A 25,091-nucleotide genomic window follows, 5' to 3' on the forward strand; every position below is an offset into this window, starting at 1 on the left:
ACGCTTATTCGAAATTTCTTGAGAAATTTGAAAATCTTTTTTTTTTTATTTTTGACTTGACACGTTAAATATTGAGTTTAATACTTATCTACCTATTTAAAAAACGCAAACAATAATAAAATAAGGTAATTGATAAATTAAAAAAAATATATTCATAATTCAAAACACACTGCTATTCTAAATCTTTTTGATTTTAGGTCTCTTCTGTTTCAAAATTAGTTTTTTTAATAAAAATTGACGTCAATTTTATTTATCATGAAAATTATTAAAACAAACTAATTTTGAAACAGAAGAGACCCAAAATCAAGGAGATTTAGAAACATAAACATATCAAAGGTTTAAGAAATTAAAGAAATTTAAAAGTTTGTATATACCACGGGTACTAACAGATATTAACCCTAGGGCCAGTTGCCTTCAACTTAAATCTTTCGCTCTGAGACCTACTAATAAATTTTAAATATAACTGAAGTAATTTATTTGTTATGAAATGAATCTCAAACAAAACGCAATAATCGTAGAATTGAATTTAATTAGTATTCGACACCTTATTTAAATAAAGTTGAATGAATGTTTTTTTTTTCAAATAAACTCAGTCATATCATATTTCGATGAGTTGGGTGATATATTTGAAATAGAGATACATTTCAATTCATATAAATCAATTACAAAAGTGAATATAGTAAGTAAGCACGTTTCGGTTCCTATGAATCAAAAGAAAGTACATGATGATGAACGGATTTCTGTTCTGTTTGTTTTTATCTTAATGATTTGAAGTAATTTTGAATGAAAAGCATTCCACCACGAATTTGTCACAATGGTGCCAATTAAAGAACATTTTTTGAAATTAGTCAAAGATTCATATATTCACAGTGTCGAAAATGTCATTAAACTATTGGATCCAAATGTTGAACATAATTCAACGAAAATCAAAATAGAGATACACAATAGTTGAAAAAGAAAATGTAATTAATTATAAAAAATGACTTTATGACATTATTTTATCAATGGTAAGCAATGAGATATACTGTAGTTAAGACCAAAATCACTAAATCCAATTTTTTTATAGACATCAAATGAAATATCTGATAAGAGTAATGAATTAACATAGGCGATGTAAGGTACTTATTTCCCATCGATAGCTCAGGTTCATCACCATAGTCCCAGATTCCATCCACAGAAACAATATTTTGCATTGAAATCCGGATATGCATGATGACGATCTTCCAATTCCAATTTGACAATTTACTACTGCACTGTTCATTAATTTCGTTCTAAATTTTGTTCCTCATTATCTAATTTTAGATCCTACAGCAAAATCCTTTCCTTGTATCCATCAGCTAAATTGAAACGTTATACGGACGCAACTCCGAAGACACATTCTGTAAAAAACTAGTGAAGTTTGAACCTGTCTACATTGGTATACCACTAAACAGACGATTATTATTTTTTATTTCTTCTGACAAAGACTAAAATGGCATAAACTTTTTTTTAATTGGATTTTTCATTGTTGAAAATGTTTGTTGTACATCAGATGTCAGGAAAATGTGTATGACACGCGTTACCTTGGGGTAGAATCACTCCCTCCGTAGGTAGCCATTACTGTTTGCTCTTGATGGACTTGCGTAGGCTACAAAGTATCTCACAATATACGTCTCTAACAATACTCGCGGAATTTGATGAGTATAGAACCTAGGACGTTAGATTACTTTTGATTCGTTGCTCTATCGTGTACACTACACTATTAACTAGTTAGGTAGCAACCACGTTGCACTTTCTGTCAGAAACAACAAAGCTGTCGGGAGTTTTCCGATGTTCTTCAGATTGTAATTTGTCGAGGAGTATCAAATGAGCATAAGAACTTTCCTTAGTTCCACTTTGCTTAATGAAAAGTTTTCAAGTTAGTACAATAAGACACAAATTTTTTATTTTGTTTTTTTAAACCTAGTGTTTTACTTGGTTCTGATCATTACTTGATGGCTTTTTGAGAAACTTATAAAAGTTTCTTATCCTATAGAAGTGCCGGGTGATTAGCCAGTGTGGACTAGTATCCATATCAGAGTAATTTCATAGTTAGTCCAGAGATTGCGTGGTAACTCTCTGATCCATTGATCAATGTATACCCCGGATTATTTACCAGTCAGGTAACAACGACTTTGCAAAGTGACCTACCTGTCTGATGGCTATGAGGCTCTAACTCAGAGAGAAGGTACTCGACTCTTTCCTTTGGTTCCTTGCAAAAACGACAGGAGCTGTCGGGAACTTCTGTAATATTCTTCAGGTGGTAATTCTTTGTAGCCTTCAATAAGCATAACAGTAACTCCACTTTGTTTCATGAAAGGCTCTTTTAGGTCCTCGGCCTTTTTGGAAAAACGGTTGTGATTCTATAAAAAGAACTATCCTGGAATTATTCGCTAGGTGATCATCTTGCACCTAAAACATGCACTCCTATGTAGCCGCGAACTCACATCAAAATCACTTTATTTTCTCCCAATTAGTTCAGAGGCATTGTAGCTATTTGCTGAAACTACAGTGCATACCTCTTAACTCATCCTGTCGTGCATAATATTTCGCTGGACAACAGGATGCAATTACCTGTTTCAGAAACAAAAACGGTTTCCAAAAACAAAACACTCTGGTGTCTTATGTGCCAAGATGCACATATTATTTTTTCTGTAAATAATCGAAACATAGATTTAATGAGAAGAAAATTTCTAAAGCAGTTAGATCGTGAGCCCATCAGTGATTATCGGAATCACAGAGCAAAATTAAAAAATTTGCCACGTAAAATAAGAATGCATCGACATGCTCCAATATCCGTGAAGAACATAGGCCTGGAAAACGAAGGCGATGTCAAGAATGTTTTGTTTCAGATAACAAATCTAACCTATACTCTAAAAAATGTTATAAATGTCTGTGTGACAACTCTAGTGAAAAGGCAGTTGCAGATGAATCTGATTAAGAAAACGATGAAATTCTTAGACTGTAACAGCAATATGTTTATGAATCATCAATACTTATTAAAATTGATTTTTGCTAAAAATTACTTAAAAATACTATTGACCCAGCGCGACAATACTTGACAAAAAAGAGGGGGTAACTACTCGAAGGTTAATTTAATTTGATTCAACAACTATAATCATTTAAACATTTTTTATATCTCAATTTTGCTAAAATTAGAATTCCAAAAATACATTCTTAGATATTAGATATTCCGAAATTTTTTAATAAATATGACATCATCTGAAATAGTAAAATGTTGTGTATATAGAATAAACGTGACATAACGACTGATAATATTATTTCGGCGATGTCATTTCTTATTTAAATGACTTACGTTACTTGTAAAAGTGAATATAAAGCGGCGGTACATAATTTATTTTATTATAAATAGATATTTGATCATCGATATAAGTGTTTTTTACAGGATTAAAGGAGTATTAGCAACAAATCAATTTGTTTTCTCTTATCAAACCATTTGAAAATGCATAAAGAATTATTAAACAATAAAAATCTATCCTATCTCCTCTGAATCATTTGCCGATAAAAAGTTCGTTGATAACATTGAATTGAGAATAAATATTAAAATTTTTGCATACAGTACAGGTGCCAAAAGAATTCACATATACAAAGTATGAGAGAGATACTCGTTGAATTGTTTTTGAGAGGGATATATTTATGCCGGATAATCCGAATTCTGGAACGTTCCTTATATAGGAAAATTTATCCTCTGCTGGGATGAAAATAATTGGAGCAAAAATTGGCTCGAGAAACCAGAAAGCTTTTGGAGTTATTGAGTGAGTACATAGGATGTGCGATGCTATTTATGGCTAATGGATATGTTGACCAGGTTACAGAAAAACTACAGAAAACCTGTAACATTATCAATAAACCAAATAAAATTATTTCATCGGAAGCCATACTGGTCTTTTCACCCTTCCACCAAAGGTCGGTTTTGACGAATCTTCTTCACCGTTTTCTTTTGAGTCAGTTTATGGACCCGACCGATAATTGTTTTTCGCGGTTAGCAGCTCAGTTTTTATTTTACCTAACAATTCCTTGTTCGGGTTCGTTGCTTATCGTTCGCTGTAAATATGTTGGAATATAAAAACAAAATGGAACAAATAAATGAGATAAATAATAGATTGCAATACCCGTTTAAACATTTCAGGTAAGTGTGAGTGCAAAAGAAAATATGCACGGATTGTTAAGTATCTCAAACAAAAGTAAAATAAAAGGGTTGTCTGAAAATTTCAGATCTCAAACTGAAGAAATCAGCAATTATCAAAGTTGATAGATTCTCACTAAAATTTCAGTTATTTTAGACATTTAGGCGATGATAAAAGCGAGTTGTTGTGAAGATTTTTTTTTGAAAATGGTAAAAAACGAGTATCAAGCTGTTAAATATGTATTTTTGGAAGGCAATACATCTAAGCAAAAATTTGGGCGGAGACTCTGCATCATCATTTTCGATCGTAAAATTTTGGGCGAAAACTAGCGATATCATCTAAAATATCACCAAATGGTACTGGACAAAATCTGCATCTACCACTATACTCCTGAAATGAAAAAAACAGTCAAGACAGTTGATTGCTAAGGTCGAACTTGCTTTAAAGACGGTTTTATTGGCAATAAATGTGACTGTTTCTTGGGATAATCATAGCATTGTATTGGCACTGCGTGCTATCTTGGTAAAATAATAGTATCAAGTATCATTGTTTGATTGATGTGAAAGTTTAATAAACATCGGAATTAATAAATTTGGTACTCGATGGCTTATACCTGTATTTCTATCTTCGACTAATTAACAGGTGAACAAACAAATCGAGAATTAATTCAATATTGGGTTTTTAAAAAAATAAAAACAAGAGGCGTATCACAACGGAAAAGCAATTTTCTGTTCACCGGACATTGCAAATTCCCTATCTCCACTTTCCATTGCCAAACAAACATTCATAAGGTTAGTGGTGTAAGTCCATTTGTTAAATTTATGAATGAATGTATATATGTATGTATGTATAAATTACAATCACAATGAACTTCCATAGATCTAATATAAATTTCGACAAAACCAATATCGTATTTTGTACTTTTTCAATGTCACTGTTGAACAAAACATGCTACTTTTCGGTGCTCATATTGATTATCTAATTGTAATAGTATATCGAAATTACCTGTGAGGAAAAAATTTGCACCAGAAAGTATACAAGAGAATTATGTCTCATCGTAGCTGAAAACGGATCCTATATAATGATCTAAAACGCTCTCCAGATTTTCATCACAAAGTATCACAAAGCTGGGTTCAAACCCAAAAACTCTGTATGTATGGATTTGGGGTCTAGTATACACTGCAACCCAAAGGATCCTTTGTGTCCCCCTTTCTATCTGCAATAATCCATCAATCCCACTCCTTTTAAAACCTCTTCGTCTTCTATTTCATACGCTCCCAGGTGTAGTGCTCTAGAGTGCCTTCGCGAGAAATCTGCATGTCGCATTGTCAGTTAGGTCTAGCATCTAGAACTCTTGTTCGTATTCGTAGATTGTTTTTACTTAGTTTGATACATCCAGCAGATCTACTCTGGTTATATATTTTAGAATTTGACAACTCAATTCGAGTGTTATTATTTTGGGAATGACAGGGATCGTGAATAGCAATAAAACCTGAAGATGATAGTGGAAAGGTTTTTAAAGTAGATAATTTTTAGAAGACTTGTTCATGAGATTTGTGTGCAGGAGCGTTCTCCTGCAAAAATAAAAAAAAAACATTTATATAGCTTTCCGCGTCTTTTTTCTTTAATTTTTTCCCGTAGAATGGTTAGTAATGTCGAATAGTAATCTCCAGTTATTGTTCTACCCTTATCCAAAAAATCAATCATGATCACTCCATGGCAATCTCAAAACTGAAGCAAGAGCTGTTCCAGCATATTTTTGAACACGAAACTTCTTTAACTTATTCATTCCATCGATTGTTGCTTTGTTTCACGATCGTAGATATGTACCAATGTCTAATCCATACTAACAATTCGGTTTAAGAAGTCTACATCGTTTTCAAATCGAGCACAGACCGAACGCGATGCTTCTACTCTTGCACGCTTTTGGTCAACATTCAAACATTTGGAGATCCAACGTGCAGCAATTTTTCTCATGTCCAAATTGACGTAAAGTATATGATGAACGCGTTCGTATGAAATATTTAGTGCTTCAGATATTCGCTTTAACCCAATTCAACGGTCTGATCGATATTTTTGGGGGCTGATAAGGTAAAGGTAATAATTGCAAAAAAAGCAACAGCACTTGAAGAAAAAGAAGTGTTTTCTATGAGGACAACGCATCTCATCACACCTCGGTGATCACACACCGAAATCAGCAGATCTCAGCTTGCTCATGGAATCTTTGGAGAACATCGATGTTGTTTTATTTATAAATTAAACATAAAATGACTGAACAATAATAAGGGAAACCATTGTAATGAAGGGAAACCATTGTAATGAAGGTTAACCATGTTTCTTTACCTAATACAGCTCAAAATGTCGCTCGTTTCCGCATCGCTGGAGAACACTCAATGCAGTGTCCAATCTTTTGATTTTTTGCTACCCTATTAACATTACAATTTCCGGTGATTTAAAATTCGAAACACATCTTGAAACAACAAAAAATTCTTCAGATCAAGTCGAAATCGTAAATAGTCTGTTCTCTTTCATATTACGGTCCATTTTTTTTAATCAAATCATCAGTAATTACTGAAGGTAACCCATTTTGTTCATCATGAATATTTGTGCGGCTATTTTCGCACCATACCAGCACTAATAATGTTTTGATCATAAAAATCACTGATTTTGCATTGCACGTATTTTCAATACTTGTATAATTCGATTTGTGCATATAATCTGAATAATTGGAAGGAACTTTTTTATGAACCGTAACAGTGTAATTTTGAAGTACTGCAAGTTCTGACGTAGTAAGATGTTACAGAAAACTCGCTCTCGAAATAAAAGTCTGTAATATTAGAAATGTTGATATAATATTCCTATATATAGACAACTTCTATAAGTGAAACAAATAGTGTATCGTTCTCTCTCTCCTCCGAGCACTTCAGTTAGTTCTGCGCATCTTTTTCGCGCATGAAGCATGCGCAGGATAGATAAAGTATGCCCAACGAGAGAGAAAATGAATACTGTCGGCACCGTAACGTGTTTTCTCATTAGAACTGTCCATGTAGGAGTTTCAAGTACATATGTTTGACAACATCCGAATAATATTTAAAGCAAACTATGGTAACAATATCAAAAGAAAAAAATACTTTAACCTAACTGTATCAATGATTTTGAAAGAGATGTTATCTTTGGAAATGTATGTATGTCGTATGTACAAAAGAAGGTAGAGGAACATAAATAAGATCAAATGGTAAACTAAGTATCAAAAGGTTCGTTCCAATCCATCAAAAACCCGTTCTTCTCGGTACGGTGACGATTCTGCGCAATAGAGATTACGTGTATCAACCGGGCGGTTACCGTTATACGAACAATTCTTATTTGTGTTTCAACCGTTTGTGAAACGTTTCCGGGACGGTTTTTTCGATTTTTAATTGATAACAAGTACTATTAGAAGAACCGTGCATAGCTGGAGATTGCGCAGAAAATATCTATAAACGCTTCCGATAACAGTTCCAAGAACGGTTCCGACTAGCAGGTTTGAACAAACCTATGATAAGCGTTTCATACAGTTTTGTGATCCGTTTTGCTACTACGCGTTAAATTTTTCTTCGAATATCGAATATATATATATATATATATATATATATATATATATATATATATATATATATATATATATATTCAAGCCTGTTTTTTTATACCATGTCTTCTTTGACTGTGGAGTAATATAGAGCTGTTGCAGAATGAGACATGGATCGTTGCAGTAATGGTTCGGGGGGGGGGGGCTATTTTTAATGGTAAGCAATAAAATATTTATTAGAAACAGATGGTTTACTCGGCCCCATAAATGTAAATCAAAGTGTGAAACTATATTAATTTACGCAACAGGAAAGTACTGTTTTTTCAAACGAGTAAACAAGATTCTACGGCGAGTTCTGGAAGTCTGCGAGTCCGAAAAAACAGTTTTCGGTCAGAACGAGCTCAATTTATTTGAAATGTTATATTTAAATCCTTGTTGTTAGGTGAAATATCCATATCATGTTGCTTTCAAGAGAAAGGTCTTTGATTTTGTTTGTAAGTGAATTATCTATATATCATTCAGTGACATTGGTAGATGATAAGTAAATAACGTCGCTAAAGTTCGGAGAAGGCAATTATCTGTGTCATTTTTAGGATTTGTTAGCTTTAAGAATTCTACAATTTAGCCCCAAATTTTCAAGACTGTTTATACCAACTGGATTATCTGTTGTGTGAAGCATGAGATGACCTCAATGACAAATATTGCCTGTATAATATCAAATTTTCTTACCCAATTACAAAAAATGCCAAACATATAAAGGTCTATACTAGTTGCGACTAGGTTGACCATTTTCTTATCTACAGCGGTCAAATTTTAATCCGGTTAAGTTAGGTTAGTTGAGGTTATGTTTTTGGTAACAAAATTTCAACCAATTACTTCAAATTCATCCCCATTCATGGAAGTTATCCCAAAATGAGGGGGGATATTGGTAAATGTATTCAATATTTAGTTATCGATAATCCTGGAAAGTATAATTAGCTTAGCTTACCAGAAGTATTTAGTCCACATGTTTTGAAAGGTTTTCGGGACGCAATTCATACACGACCCTTACAGTTAACCGTATAAATTAATTCAATAATTGTTGCTACCTGAAAGTAAAAACAAATTATGTTTCTTACAATTGTAATTTTTTATTAAATTACCTTTAGCATTAGGATTTTCATTGTGGGATTTCTTAATAAATTCATTGATTTGTTTTCTGTTGAAGACTTCTGATTTCTTTGCTTTATATCCACGTTGTACCTTTGAACAAATAATAGGAAATAAGGTGTTTTACATCATTATTAATTAAAATGGTATTTTACAGCATCGAGTAGACAGAGTTAACGATTTCTGATTTTTATGCCAAATAAGCTAAAATTTCGTAATAGTTTTGGATTTCTTCAGATCCATCCATTTTGTAAACAAACTATGAGTACTTTCGTACCTAAACTTTGATTTTTCAGGTAGTAACTGTTTTGTAGCAGCTGCTGGATCAGTAATTTCGTCAGGTATATTTTCAATCTTGTTTTCACTGTTGATTTCCATTATTTATTGCAATAATCGCAACCAAAAACCATTCAAACAAAAAACTTAATAATTAAGATGTCAAAGTCGTAAGTTGGTATGTGGTTCTGCATTCTACTGCCTACATGATCAACCATATGGTACCACTCTTCTTGAACGGCAGCAGTAAGGTCCTGAAGGGTTACAAGTGGGTTTTTTCGATTGGATATTGCTCTGCCAATATAATTCCACACATGTTCAATGGGATTGACGTTTAGTGAATTTACTGGCCAATCCATTCTCTGGATATCCCCTTTCTCTAGGATGTTTTGTACCATTTCCGATGTGTGGTCTGGTATTATAATCTTGAAAAATGAAAGTTGCTTCTTATTAATTGGGCAAGTGCTGAACTATCGGTTACAATGATGATGTACGGCGACCCCCCAAAATACCACGGATCCGCCATAATAGGGAACAACATCTTTGGTAAAATTGAATCGTTCCTGTCTACCTGTGTCTCTCCAGACCCTTTCCTGCCGAATATCACTGTGGAAACCAAATCGGGACTCGTCGTAAAAAAGAACGTTGCGCCATTGTTGTAAAACCTAAGCACAGGGCTCTTGAGCCCATTGGAGACGGGCAGCCAAGTGTCGTCGTGAAAGTATAAGTACCCTTAAAGGTTTTCGTGCCCTTAGATCCGATAGATGAAATCTTCTGATGGTACTTCTCGAAAATGCCCTTCGGTATGGTAGCAAAAAGTGACTTCGAACGAAGGTTATTGTTATAAATCGGTTTCTTCGGATGAAATTAACGGTCTTCCTTCTCCGATGTAAATCTGGGGCGACCCGTGACCGGTCTTCGCGCAACGCTGCTAGTTTCCTGGAAGAGGGGCAACTATCCGTTTTACTGTGACATATTCAGACGATTTCTTTTACAAAAATTCATAAATTTACGGACGAAAATATTTTTTTGCTACGATTGTTTTTATTTTTTAAAGATTTAAAAACAAAAAATGAGCTCTATACATAGGTTAAAAGGTTAGAAGGGGGGCCAAGACTTTTGGTTGCTAGGTATAATGGTACATATAATTTCAACAACGTATTATACTTTCCGGCCTAGTACTAAAAGTTTATACTTTCGGAAAATAGTTACTTTTTCGAATAAAGGTGGATTATTTGTATTTTTTTATCAAACATTAAAATTTGCTTCTTTGTTATAAACATTTTCAACTGTATATTAAAAAATAAAACATTCCTCGCTATTTTTATAACAACGTGTTTTTTAAGAAATAAAATACAAATTATAAAAAATTATGAATATTTTTCCAACTTCATTTCTCTTGATCGATTTAAGACATCCTGTACTAAGTTTCGAAATCGAGAAATCCATCTGCTGCCAAAAATGAAACGTAGCATTCTGCGCATCGGCGTCAAATCTAACTTCATCGTCACGACGCCTTCCAAATTCTGCAACCGGTGAAAATTCAACAATCGCGACTCGAACTTTCGACTCACTGGATGGCTGGATAGTCACAATTTGGGGTTTCCACCGCCTGGCACCGACTTTTTTATATTACAGGAAATATCAGATCGACGAGAGATAACACAAGTTAACGTTGGGTTTGTGTTGAACAGTGTTTGGTCGTTTTTATTTTTATAACCACGTGAGGTTTTATTAATTTTCGTTTCACGTGGAAGTGTAGTTGAATTTTTTCATAAAATTACGTGAATTTTCGTAACTTTTCAAAGTGTTTTCAGCCAAATAGTTAGCCAGAAACTTCAAGGTGATTGACAAAAATACCATTTTTATCTTATATTTTTAATCGATAATAGGGAATTGATGTTATTTAAATAAATAATAATTTTAGAGAAAAAAATATTAAGTAGGTTTGTATTGGATCATGGATAAATTGGGTGAGAACGATTGCCCAGTGAATTTAAAATTCGTTGCACCCAAAGAACAGTTTAAAATAGTGATAATGTTGCGCAATAATTTTATTGCTTAAGGACTGTTAGTGATAGTGATTTTATCAGCAGAGTGAAAAAATGTAACTCCCTTTTGATATATCTGATAAATTAATACAAGGTGTGATCATAAATAGGTTAAATTATTTCATTAACAAACAAAGTAAAAAAGTTCAAACAAATTGAAATGATTTTTTTTCAAAGACTGCATTTGAAGTTTTACTTATGACTAGAACGATTTCTTTTGGAATGGCATTAACTTGTACTATCGTGAATTTCTAATATCGAAAGTTGGGTAAAAATATTTTAATCTCAAACACATTTTCTAATAAAGTACCTGAAGTAGCATGTTACTAAATCTGGTAATTAAATCGGATGTGAACAGCCAAAACTCGTTATCCAAAGTAATTTACACGGTACATTCTCGTGTTGCAATCTTTTAAATAATTTCTTTTGAGAACAGTTCACAGTTGTTAATTTTGATTGACGATTCCTCCAGCATGAAAAAAATACAAATTTTACATCAATAATTCTGGTAATGAAATCTTAATCATCAGTCATAGTGCTCTACTGGATTTTCAAAAACTCAATTTATTGTTTAATCGCCTGAATAACTATTTCAGGTTTACTTTAAGTTGTATCGTTTCTGTTCCATTATTTGTCTATTTTTCATTCCTAATAAATTGGCTTTGATTTTTTTTCTTCATAAAAATTTTGGCTATTGTACTTGTTTGTACTTTGTACGCTATAACGTTCAAAAACTGTAATAGTTGTTTCTGTTTGACTATGCAGTTTTTATTGGTGGATTTCTATTCTTATTGCGTTCATTAATATCAATTTAAGTAATTCATTTTATTGAAAGCAACCCCTACGAACTCTCTTCATTTTTACTAATCCCTCCTTCTATGGTGTTTCCTGTATTTACGATGTAATCATGTAAAAATATGTTAAATATAGCTATATAGGGTATATGATAGTGGCGAAAAATCAATCTAGGAAATACAGAAGAACGCTGAATATTGGAGATGATCAGACAGTTTATAGTTACTAATATCTAGGAATTATTTTTTAAAACAATAAACTTCTAGATAAAGTAATAAATCACTGAAATGTTCAAGGGAGAAACGAAATAACGTTGCCTAACGTTACACTTTGGTATACGATAAAAAACATCACTCAATAAGTGATGTGACTGACACACAGATAGCGCTGCTATTGTCAAATCCATGTGACGTTTTTGAAGTAGAAATTTTAAAAAGACTAAGTGTGAAATTTCGATTAGTGAGAAAAAAGTGACATCCATATAAGGGAAGTTTTGTTATTTTGAAAACAATGGATTCAAAACAATTTCGTGTGTTAATTTATCATTACTTAATGAAATTCAGTACAATGGATCCATCAATGGATTCAAAATTGTTATATGGACTCTGCTCCATCGAAAAGAACTATTTGTTATTGATTATTATATTATAATTATTATATATGATTCGCTGAATTTAAACTTGGTCGTACAAACACCGATGATGGAGAACATTAGGGTCGTCCATTTGAAGTGGTTACTGTAGAACAACAACGTGTTGATGATTCAGAACAGTGTTTGGCCATGTATATACGTAATAAATCAGATTTTTAGCGTCGATATGTGACTGTGAATGAAATATGGATCGATCATTTTACTCCGGAATCAAAATACAGCTGAGTAGAATGTAGTCGATGAACCACGGCCGAAGAATCCAAAGGCCCAACAGTCAGCTGAAAAGGTTATGGCTTCAGTATTTGGGTATGCCCATGGAATATTGTTCATCGACTATCTCAAAAAGGGAGAGACAATCATTAGCGAATACTACATAGAATTGTTGGATCGTTTGAATGCGAAAATGAAGAAAAACCACTGTGTCACAAAGATAAAACACCGGTTCACAAGTCGTTGACAACGATGATTAAATTGAACGAATTACACTTCGAATTGCTTTCTCATCCACCGTATAGTCCAGATCTGGCCACCAGTAACTATTGGCTATTCGCTGTTCATAAACTATGCTCGCCGATAAGAAATTTAGCTAAAGTGAAGAAGAAATTGCTGAAAGCAGCCTATTTTGAGCAAAGCACGGTATTGAGAAGTTAGAGAAGTGTTGGCATTGGTATTGCTCTTGTAGGAGATAACATTGAAGAATGTTGCGTTTTTTAGTTAGTCACACGACTTATTAAGTAATTTGTTAAGTAAGTATATTTAAAAGAAGATTTATAAGACCATTGTGAAGAATATGATAAAAATGATAAGACAAGAAATATAAAAGCTACGGTCAATATGTTCTTGTAGTATTTTCGCTGGTATACAACTCTTCATCCAAAATTAAAGTAATGATTACTAATTTGAATGAAGCTATTTGGCCGTATAGTGAGAATAAGAAACATTTAGACCTTATGTTACCTTCCAGTGAAGTTACGTCGATATTAAAGTCGCACAGCGTAAGTAAATGTTCTTATAAATATATATCCACAATATGTCTTGATCGCACCTCGTAATTTTTTTTAATAATAATAATAAGTGAAAAAATTCAGAATTTTAACTATCATATGCTTAATACCTGTGTGGAAAAATCATAATTGGATTACATCATTACATGACTGAGGCTTCTCCAAACCACAAAAAATTATGGTTAAGCAAATTAATTTGAAAGTAAGATTCCAAATTTTTCCTGGATCGTTTTCTTATTTTATTCTTTCAATATTAGTTGTTATTATTTTTGTATCAATGTCATAGTTTTTGTTCGAATTGTTTGCTTTATATCGGTTAAATTTTTTTTTAATTTCCTTCAAAAAAAAACAACTTTTTTACATAAATTATAAAAGATGAGTTTATCACTTTTACTACTCTACAAATCAACTTCTGCCCTTCAGATTTGGAAGAAAAAACATTTTTTAACAATCCATTATTTATAATATTTCCGATATAAAAAATACAAATCTCTGTTTGAAGCCATAATCTCGAAAAGACCTAAATTATTTTACAGTTATAGGGCAAATCACATGGAAAAATTCTATCCAATTAAATGTAAATTTATCATAAACAATCCATAGTTATTTATATTTTTAAAATTATCAGGTGTTCTATTAAATGCATCACTAACTTGCAGACTATTCAAAATTTAAATCTTTATAACTGTAGATATATATCCAGTTTTAGGACCTCTAGTTCTCTATATAAAATGTTCATACTGGTTTGTTTATCATATTGAAACAATAATAATTTTATTTGAAATAATGTAAATTCAATCAAAGTCATTTCTGTCTCTGGCCCTTCTTATCAGCGCCTGAGAGTCTAAACCGGTCCATTCGCGAATATTCTTCAGCCATGAAGCCTGATGTCTGCCAGAACCACGTTTTTCCTCGATTTTCTCTTCGATCTAAAGTTGCAAAAGTCTGTATTTGTCCCAGATACGACGTTTTTCGAGTTTTTATGAATTCTATAAGTTTCCTGTCGGTGCCTATTATTTGCGTTACTTCTTCTTTACTGATATTAGCGATCCAGGGGATTCTCAGCATCCTCCGAAAGATCCACATTTCGAAACTCTCTAAGCGCCTTAGTGAGTTCACCTTAAAGTTCCAAGCCCCCGTTCCGTATAATCAGGTGCTGTGTACATAGCATTTCACCATCCTGTACCGGATTTTAAGGTCGAGTGCTCGGGATATAAGCAATTGTTTCATTTTTAGAAAGACATTTCTTGCTTACTCGATACGTGATCTTATTTCTATATCTTTTGTTACCCAACACCCCAGATAACATATCAGCAATAAATAACTCAGATGAAACAAAAATAATGCATTATGTACAATACGTTTAGTTTTTCTGATAAGTTTTATTTCCATTTTCTCTGAAAACCCTATTTTAACTTTTTCTTCGAGAATATTTTGATCTCAGTTCTATCCAGAGTCAGCCTGAGTATTCTTACTAGAACTTCTAGAAGAACACCAGATATAGTCCAACATTTTTCTTTTGGATACTGTCCACTGTCCAACTTTGTAGGTCACATTAAGTAGCGCTCCACCTCTGTAACTCTCAGTGCAAGTCTTGTTAACTTATAGATAAGGCATATAACAGGATTGTTCCAATCATCTGGTAATCGCTTTCCTCTCCATATTCTCCTTATTAGTTTGCAAATCTTTCTTTGCAGTTCTCGTCTACGTCTTTTAAATATGCTATAATTTCCTCTAATCTTATTTATAACTTTTCATTCGGTATCTGAAGTACCTACCTCATGCTCTACTTCCTGTTATTCCTAACTTGAAAGTATAACGATTGTTATGGTGAAAAGCTCACCGGAAAAGGATTTATGATGATATAGGTCACTTATAGATGATAGATCCTTATCTAAATCGCAACCAAATGACCTATTTATATAATTGTGAAACTTTTAGAAGTGGGTTCGATTAGAAACCGTTCCAAATTGTCTGACTAAAGACTAAAGTCGAAAATTCATTGGACGTTTTGTAGAAAATCCATTCGGAAAACTGCATTACAACATGATAGTATAGAAACCATCTATAAAATGTAAAACGTAACCTTCAAAAGGACTTTTCCGAAACTATAATCAGATTATCTCGATCATGATTCAAATGTTTAGAAAATAATCCGGATCACGTTCAATTTTGTTCTGAAATGGGGTCATAACCATATGAAAGGATAGTTCTACCCTAGTATACAAGTAGGTTAATTCAATCAATGAACTACTGTTTTATTTGGATATTTTAGAATTTTCTTTAGGGACCAAAATATAGACGAAAGTACTTTTCTAACTGACACCTTGTAGAACACATCTGTGTATTTATTTTTGGAGACCGGGTTCTATTTCTAACAACAGTTTCATTAAAATTAGGTCACCGATTAAATAAGTATTCGTATTCGTAATATCAAATAGTTCTAGTTTTCTCATTTATCTAGATAGGATGGGGTCAATGTTAAACATCAAGGAGCATCAAAAAATTTTGGGTTATTGCTTCATAATAATTTTCTATGTTAATGTTTTTCAAACTTTATTTTGAAAAATGTGGCTCAATTTTTTAATATAATTTAAATTTGCATTGTAATTAAAATAATAGATCTCATGTGATAGCCTTGTACACTTTCAACTTTGGACAGACCACAAAAGAATTTTCTATTGATAGCTATGATCACCACACGTATATCGCGACATGTCGATGCCGCAGAGAATAAAATCGATAAACAGAAAGCAACCAACGCAATTGAAGAAATGTCTTCACGTAAAGACGATTTAAAAAAATTTACTCGACAAATAATTGTGAATATGAAGCAATGACTGAGCAGTTGACACTGTTCATTAACATAATTTTAAATCACAAAAAAGTGCCAGAAGAATGGAAACAAGTATACTAATTCCACTGTTTAAAAAAGGTGACAGAAAAGAACCGGAAAACTATATAGGAATCAATCTACTACTCTAAAAATGACAACCAAAATTTTAATCCAACTAATAAATCAAAGAATATCTTTTGAGGACGAACAAGGTTTTAAAAGTGGGAGATCATGCGCAGACGCAGTATTTGTAACTAGACAAATCAAAGAGAAAGCTCTAGAATATAATCGACCGGCGTTCATTTGCTTAATTTACTTGACAAAAGCATATGACAGAGTTAGATTAAAAGACTTGATTCACCTTTTATACAATAGACAAATAACGTTAGACATCATCAAAACAATAGATGGACAGCTTACAGGAGAAATAAACATAAGCACGGGTATAAGACAGAGAAATTCCTTAAGCCTTCTACTTTTTAATCTCATAATGGATGAAATATTGAAGCCAGTGAAAAGAAGGAAAGGTAATGAGATGGGAAATAGAGAAATAAAATTCTCTGCTATGCAGATGATGGTATCCTCATAGTAAAAAGTGAAGACGACCTACAAAGATTGGTTCACAAGTTTAACATACCAGCAAAGAAGCTAAACATGGTAATTTCATCCCAAAAACAAAAACACTGGTCATTAGCAAAGAACCAATTAGATGTAAGATAGAAATTAACGGTACCAGCAGTGAACAGATTATGGAAACTAACTACTTAGGCACACTCTCAAGCTATGGAGATCAGAAGTAAAAATACAAATACAGAAAGCCAATAGAGCAGCAGGATGCCTCAATAATACAATATGGAGAAACAAACATATTACATCGGAATCTAAGACTAGAATTTACAAAGTTGTTATAAGACCAATAATGACATACACATCAGAAACGTGACCGGACACGTCCAAAACACAAAGAATACTGGAAATAGCTGAGATGAGAATACTGAGGATAATCACGGGGAATACCAGGGGACACACTGAGAGATCGAGTAGCGACTACATTAGAACAACATGTAATGTGGAGAAGATTAACGAGTGGTTATTGAATAGAAAAAAAGAATGGAACAACCATATAAGTAGAATGACAGATGATAAGATAGTAAAGATCGCAACAGACAAATCGCCAAATAATATAACTTAAAAGCACAACAAAAGAAATAAATAGGCAGAATTGCTATAAAAAAGATAGAAGAAGAACAATTGTGAAGCGTGAAAATACGAGGGTGACATTACATATACATCAATGGGCTTCTGAAATCGAAGCTTCCACAACTAAAAAGTCGTATTTTGGATAAATTTCAAAAAATTTCATGAATTATTCCATCTATGTCATCCTACATCATATAACATCAGCCACGTAAATTTTTCTTTACGGTAAACAATAATCAGAAATTACAAAAGGCCAATATAGGGAAACAGGGCGAAAAAAAAGGAAGGAGAAAAGTCACTAGACACAGCTTTCAAACGATCTTTGATTTTTTTATGCGATTTCCTGTCAAAAACAAGACTAGAATCACCATTTAATATTGTTTTCCTGCTATCCTCTTCCATACGGAGACAAAATAAAACTACAAATCCGATATGGCTAAAATTCTAAAGTAGCCGTCTACACAATAGTAAATTGCCTCTTTCTTCCTTCCGACGCGTCAAGCGGTGAGGCTAAGTATTTATCGAACTACCCTGAAAAGATGAAATAACCTGTGAATATACGAGGGTTGTTTTTTTTTAATCTCCTATCACACAGTATGATAGCCAAATAATAAGGCAGTTGGTGGACGACTGAGCATCTTCTCCGATCGAACACTCTGTTAATGGCGATTCCAACAGGTCATTTCCCATTGAGTCACATAAAGTATAATATGCGAGCTGTTATCAATAAATTTATAGAAAAATGAGTCCAGTGTATGGTAATACTTTTATGAGGATGGCATTGTTCGTGAATTGTGTCAAAAATTTAAAGATGGCCAACTGATTTTCATGATGAAGCGGGTCAAGAACGCTAGTCAGTCGCTACCTAACCTAACTTTAAGGAGTTAACCAAGCGGTTAGTGAAGTTAGAAGGTTCACCATAAGTTAATTATCGATGCTCTGTACTCTATCGCTACTAAACGTTTGGAGTACAAAAAGGTTTGCGCTTACTGGGACCCAACTATGTTGATTTACAATCACAAAACTCATATTTTGGGATCAAAAATATGAGTTGATTGTGGAGTTTCTGCAGCCTTGAAAAACAATTTACGCAGATTTATATTGTGAAACTTTGCGAGGCTTACGGAGAGCTATTGGAAATAAACAAAGAAGTATGCTGACTTTTGGGATTGTTCTAATCTACGACAAACACTCTCCATACAATCCTGACTTGGCACCGAGTGATTTTCATAATTTTCCTGAACTGAAGGCTCGGAGGCACTTCTAAAGAAACCATCTCAATTTACTTCCAATTATTGATGGTTACAATTTATGAAGAGGGTGTTGTAATTATTCACAAATATAAATAAATGTCTTAATTGTCAAGGTGATTATGTAGACAAATAAATTGTATTGTACCTTACTTTTGGTGATAGAATCTTTTTAGTATATTCACCCGTCTTTTCCTATATTAATTTTGATATCAACTCCTTTAAGCCTATCGAATTTGAACCGCTTTATAAATTGAGAAATATTCACATGCATAATAGAATTTATAAAAAAAATGTAACATAATTACGTAGTAATAAATACATTTCTGAAATGTTGTAGATGATTCAAATGTTTGGAACTGAAATAAATATTTCCCGCATTTCGCTGTGTTACTTCGATCCCCTCGGTTATTTTGGCACAATTCGAGAGGTCAAAAATTTAAAAATAGTCGAACTGAAACGCAGCAGTTTTAAACAGTGAGAGATTTCTCACAAAAAATATTGCATGTATATCAAATATTAATGTTATATTTTTATTTTCAGGCTTTTAACTGATTTAAAAGTAAAACGTGAAAATATTGAAGAAGACTTAAAGGAAATAGAGAAGGTATTGAGAGACATAAAGAACTATAAAACTAGTCTAACTAACCTTAAACAAGAAGTAGAGAAATTCTACGTTTTTGACGCCAACATCGAAAAAACTCAGGAAGACTTAACCCAACTTCAAACCAAAGTTAATAGCGAAATCGAAGATACTAAAGACTTTTCTAGTAATATTATTAAAAAATATACAAACTTACAAAGCTTAGTACCTTCCGACGTAGCACAAGAACTGAATCAATTAGAGTTACTAGCAGAGTCTATATCCAACGCAATGGAAGAAAAAGATAGAGAATTCAAAAAAGCTAGAACCACAAGAACTGATTTTAACAATGACGTTGATGAAATACAATCTTGGATTAAAGATGCCGAATTGCAAATTCAAGATAGATCCATCGAACCTCAAATTTTGCATGACAATCTCCAAAGAATTCAATCTGACTTTAGTAGTACCAACGATCGGTTAGACAAACTTACAAGAAATGGAAGATTGATCATTCAAAAGACTAGAGACAACGAAGAAAAAGAAATAACCCAATCTACTATTAATGCTTTGACTGAACAATTATCCCAATTGAAATCTTTGTTAGATGAAAGAAAACAACAAGTTGGTGAAACTTTGGATGCATGGCAACGATTCTTAACATTATACCAAGCTGTGATGCAATGGGTTGCCGAGAAAAAAGTATTCCTCAAGGATCAGTTATATCTGAGTACTCTAATTGAAGCTAAACAAAAGTTACATGAATATTCGGTAAGTTTCTGTATATATGAATAAATTTTTCAATAAATTATCTTTATCTTGGTCTTGATATCCTTAAATGAACAAGAAGTTTGTTTATAGAAAACGTTTCCGATTAAATATTTTCACGAGGGTCGAATTTAGGTCGAAAAGTCAGAAATTTTTTCTATGGAAAATGAACTTTATTTACAAAAATGAAACCAAAATCATTGAACTGTTTTTTATTGGGTATCTTTATCGTATCGGGGCATGCAGATAGTAAAATTTACTTCGCACGTTGTTAATTTTCCAAATACATTTCCAATCACCCTATATTTGTTCAATCATAAAAATATATTTGACACGAAAAACATTAATATTAGTAAATGATTGTAAATATAAACTACGTCTCAACTAACTTGTATAAAACACTGTTTCATTTTGCGTGAGACATTGGAATCAATATATTTGAAGTTGCACGCTATCTTTAGTGCCAAGTGAATATTTCTAGATAATATTTATAATAACGATTTAAAACTCTTGCCGCAACTATCGCTATCCATATTATAAAAAAATTCTTGTTTTGTATTTCTTTTTGGGCTTAACATTAGTTTTGATCACGCAAATTATCATGAGAAGTATTTTACACCATATTTTATTTAGGATAACCAGGATTCTTACAGAAAAGCATACAATGTAAAGAACATTCAGTACGAGGATGGTACCAGAAGTAACTGGCCTTACCTAGGGATGGCGGTAGTCGCTTGAAAAGTACCACTGTATTAGAAAGTACACAATCTATACAGCATGTTTAAAGTTTGAGGACGCTATGTTTTTTAGTATTTGTTTTGCAGCCATTAATAGTGACAGTTTTCAGTGAATTTGTAAATATGGAAAAAATTGGTTATCTTTATGTGATACATTACTTTTATTTGAACCAATATAAAAGCAGCTGAAATAGATTCTACTCTGGGTCAGACTGCTTTTTCGTAATCAACACTGAAGTGTGTTTAACAGTGTTTCACAGAAATAAAACCGTATCATAACCATGGATGAAAACGTTTTTGTAGCAGTTCCGAAACGAAACAAATACTTTAATAACAAGATGATGATAGGAGTGCTGAAAACAAAACTGAAGTCTGAATTCACGAACCAAAAAACTCAAGAAGATTTAACCCAACTTAAAACCAAAGTTAATAGCGAAATTGAACGTACTAAAGATTTTTCTAGTAATATTATCAAAAATTATACAAATTTACAAAACTTATCACCTTCCGATGTAGCACAGGAATTCAAGATAGGACCGCAAGAACTGATTTTAACAATTACGTTGATGAAATACAAACTTGGATTAAAGATGCCGAATTGGGAATTCAAGTCAAATTTTGCATGATAATGATAATGATAAGCTGTGATGCAATGGGTTGCCGAGAAAAAAGTATTCCTCAAGGATCAGTTATATCTGAGTACTCTAACTGAAGCTAAACAAAAATTACATCAATATTATTTGTTGTTTTGAATGCAAGGCGCAGCGCCTAATTTTTTATTTCTTTCTCATCTAAATTGTATCAAACTCTTCATCGTTCCTTTTTAAATATCAAAATTTCACTTACAAATGTTATTGTATCTTTATTGCTATATAGATCTTCACTTTCACTTACCTCTGTTTCTCAGTATAGTCATATTAAGTCCCTATTTATTATTTCTGCCTGTATCATTTTTTACTCTATCAATATAACATAATTTGAATAAAGTAAGAAATGAATTTTTACCTGTCCCACATAGTTAATGTTCGTGTTTAACTGCCTAGTTTTGTTTTTTATTCATTCAAACTATTCCTTTCTTCATTAATATATCTTTCGATTTAGTTTCTTCAATTTCTACTTTCTGCAGCACCATTTTTTCAATTTTGAAGCTACGCTATCTCGTTCAATTTTTTTCTGTCTTTATTTTATTCGTTGATTCTCATACCTCTTCTCTATCTATTTCGTACCATTCCTTGATCTTCTCTTCTCTTTGTCTTCCTATTTTAAAGTATTAAATTTGTCCACGTCATATTCCTGTTTTTTCTCTTTCTGTCTTTTCTCCTAATCTTCTTATTTGGATTAATAATTTTCGAGAAAATATATTTCTATTAACTAATCAACAAAGCTTTTTCTCTCCACCATTCAATTTCTTTGCGGCATTTAATAGATCTTGAGGCTGTTAATTGATCGAGGAGTCCAAATAATTGAGATATTTCATTTGACGTTTCCACGCTGTTTCTTTTCTGTTTCTTCTTCGTCCGTAATCATTTGTATATTTTTCAGAACGCCGCAAAGAGCTGCAAAAGCGCTACCAAAAATTTGAGTGATATGGCTAAAGAACTAGAAAATATTGGTGACATAACTAGTGTGGGAGACCTTCCACAAAAAATGGAAGAAGCTGAAGAAGCTAAAGCCGAAGTTGAAGCGACTATATTAAAAAGGGTAAATAAAATGATGAATTATGGTTTGTATACATTGCTCTAGAATTTCTTATCCATTTTTGTTTATTTTTAGAACGGATTGTTACAAGAAACCTCTGAAGAGTGGGAACAATGCGAGAAGAAGATTAAAGACGTGAAAGGCTGGATAGAAAAAACAAAAACCGCTCTCGATTCTCCACAGAATAAGAAAAAACCATTAAGAGATCAGCATGGATTAAGAGAAAAAATGTTGGCCGACATACATATCCAGAAAACAAAGATTTCTTTATCCGTTGAGAAATTACAGGTAAAAGTATCAAAAATATTATTCTTATTCAAACATTACATTCAATACAGATTTTTCTATCTCCCTATCCATCATTCCAAATTATATTGAGTTTTTAAAAATATAGAAATCATTACATCAGTCAAAATATTAACAAGCAATGAGGACCGGAGATAATAATCAAATTTCAAATAATATTTATTTAATTGATACAAAATTAAAACAATCACACTTTTAAGCTGATTTTATAAGCAACCAAAAAAATTTTTTCGATTTTTTGCTTATTTTAAGTGACTATCTTCAGAGATTCTTAATAGCAGAGCATACATCTGTCCTTGCCGGGCTTGTAGAAGGATTTGTCTTTTGCTTCAAAATAGTTTTCAGTTACAGCAAGTGCTTTTTCATTTGCGCTGAATCTCTTACCAACGATTATTTTTTTGAGATCAGCGAATACCCAATAGTCACGGGGGGCCAAATTTGGACTATACGGTAGATGATTTAACCATCGTTGCCATCTACTTGTGAGAATCAGTGCATTATCTTGGTGAAACAGTGGTTTTTTATCGATATATGAGGCCGTTGTACCTTGATTTTTGCATCCAAAGGATCCAACAATTCTATGTAGTATTCGCTATTGATTATCTCTCTCTTCTGAAAATAGCGATGAACAATATTCCTTGCGCATCCCAAAATACTGAACCTCCAGCTGAATGTTGTGCCTTTAGACACTTCGGACGTAGTTCGCCAGCTGCAGTTCACTTGATTATCGTTTTGATTCCGGAGTGAAATGATTGATCCATTACGTGTAAACATGGCAAACACTGCTCTGAATTATCAACACGTTGTTTTTTTCGATCGACTGTGATTAAACACTTTGAAAAAATCTTTCACATGGTCAAATGCTCATGCATAATTGTGAACAAATTGCCTTCTGATATCTTTATGGCCTCACTCTATCTCACGCAATTCCAATTTTATAACCAATTTATTGACCTTTTTGATGTTTTCTGGAGTAACCTCTTCAATTACAAGACCAGAACGTTCACCATCTTCGGTTTCTGTACGACCAAATACTACCAAGCAAAGTCCAGTAACAATTTTAAAGCCATTGCTCAGCTTGTACAGTATTTTCTTTTACTAAAAAGCAACGATAAATAAACAAAAGATTGTTTTGAATCCATTGTTTTGGAAATAACAAAAGAAGCTTTAATGGATGTCACTTTTTTCCAACCAAGCGAAATGTCATAAAATTTTACACATAGTTTTTTGAATGTTGGTACTTCGTACACGTCATATGGATTTGACAATGGCAGCGCCATCTGTGTGTCAGTCCCACGACTTATTGAGTGATGAGTATATGTATCATGGCACAGCATCACACATGACTGCGCGGTTTTCAGAAATTCAAATTTATTTAGGCAAATGAAACATGGTTGGCGACTTCTATCCTATTAGGAGACTGAACTTACTTCGAGGTACTAATCATGAACTCAGTTTTATAATAGATTTTTTTCTACTCATTCAGTTCAATAAATCTTGGGAAAGCTCCTGGTATTAATTAATTCCACATCTCATTTTTAGCTTTCGTATTTAAACTTTTATTTCAATTCAAGGTAAATACTCGCACTTATATACTTATATTTAGTGGAACACTTCTAAATTTTATCACTATGAGTGCAATAATTTTGATTATTGGAAATTTAAAAACGTTTACAAACATATAAAGGTCAATTGTTGATGTTTGTTTTTAATTTTAGGTTCATTTCCGTTCTGGCATAGAAAGCGACTCTAAAGTAACCGAGTCAGCCGAAGATTTACTTGTTGAACTCGATGAGCTCAAAGAAGTAATAAAAACTCAAAGTTCCGAATTAGAAATGGCTATATCACAAGTGGACAATTACCAGCAAGAAGTACAACAATTACGACAACAGATAGTCCAAGTTGAACAACAACTGAGAACCACAATGGCTCCCAATTATTTACCCCACGATAGAGACCAAGCTATCCGCGACCAACAGGTGAGGACATTGTGATTTTGTTTGATTTTCAAAATTAACTCAAAAATAACTATTGTGTAGACTAGATGGGAGTGGC

General features: G+C 32.8%; 1 protein-coding gene across 6 annotated transcripts in view; it reads left to right on the forward strand.

Annotated features, from left to right (window-relative positions):
* LOC130895715 (muscle-specific protein 300 kDa) overlaps positions 1-25,091 on the forward strand; it is a 205,197-nt gene that overhangs the window by 147,607 nt on the left and 32,499 nt on the right. For all 6 annotated transcript variants that reach the window (XM_057803203.1, XM_057803205.1, XM_057803204.1 and 3 more), the window contains 4 exons: positions 19,488-20,298; positions 22,575-22,733; positions 22,806-23,018; positions 24,755-25,015. In XM_057803203.1, the coding sequence (XP_057659186.1) occupies positions 19,488-20,298; positions 22,575-22,733; positions 22,806-23,018; positions 24,755-25,015 (1,444 nt within the window). The remainder of the gene's footprint in view (positions 1-19,487; positions 20,299-22,574; positions 22,734-22,805; positions 23,019-24,754; positions 25,016-25,091) is intronic.

The sequence above is a fragment of the Diorhabda carinulata genome, chromosome 6, assembly GCF_026250575.1.
Source record: "Diorhabda carinulata isolate Delta chromosome 6, icDioCari1.1, whole genome shotgun sequence".
NCBI classification, from domain to species: domain Eukaryota; kingdom Metazoa; phylum Arthropoda; class Insecta; order Coleoptera; family Chrysomelidae; genus Diorhabda; species Diorhabda carinulata.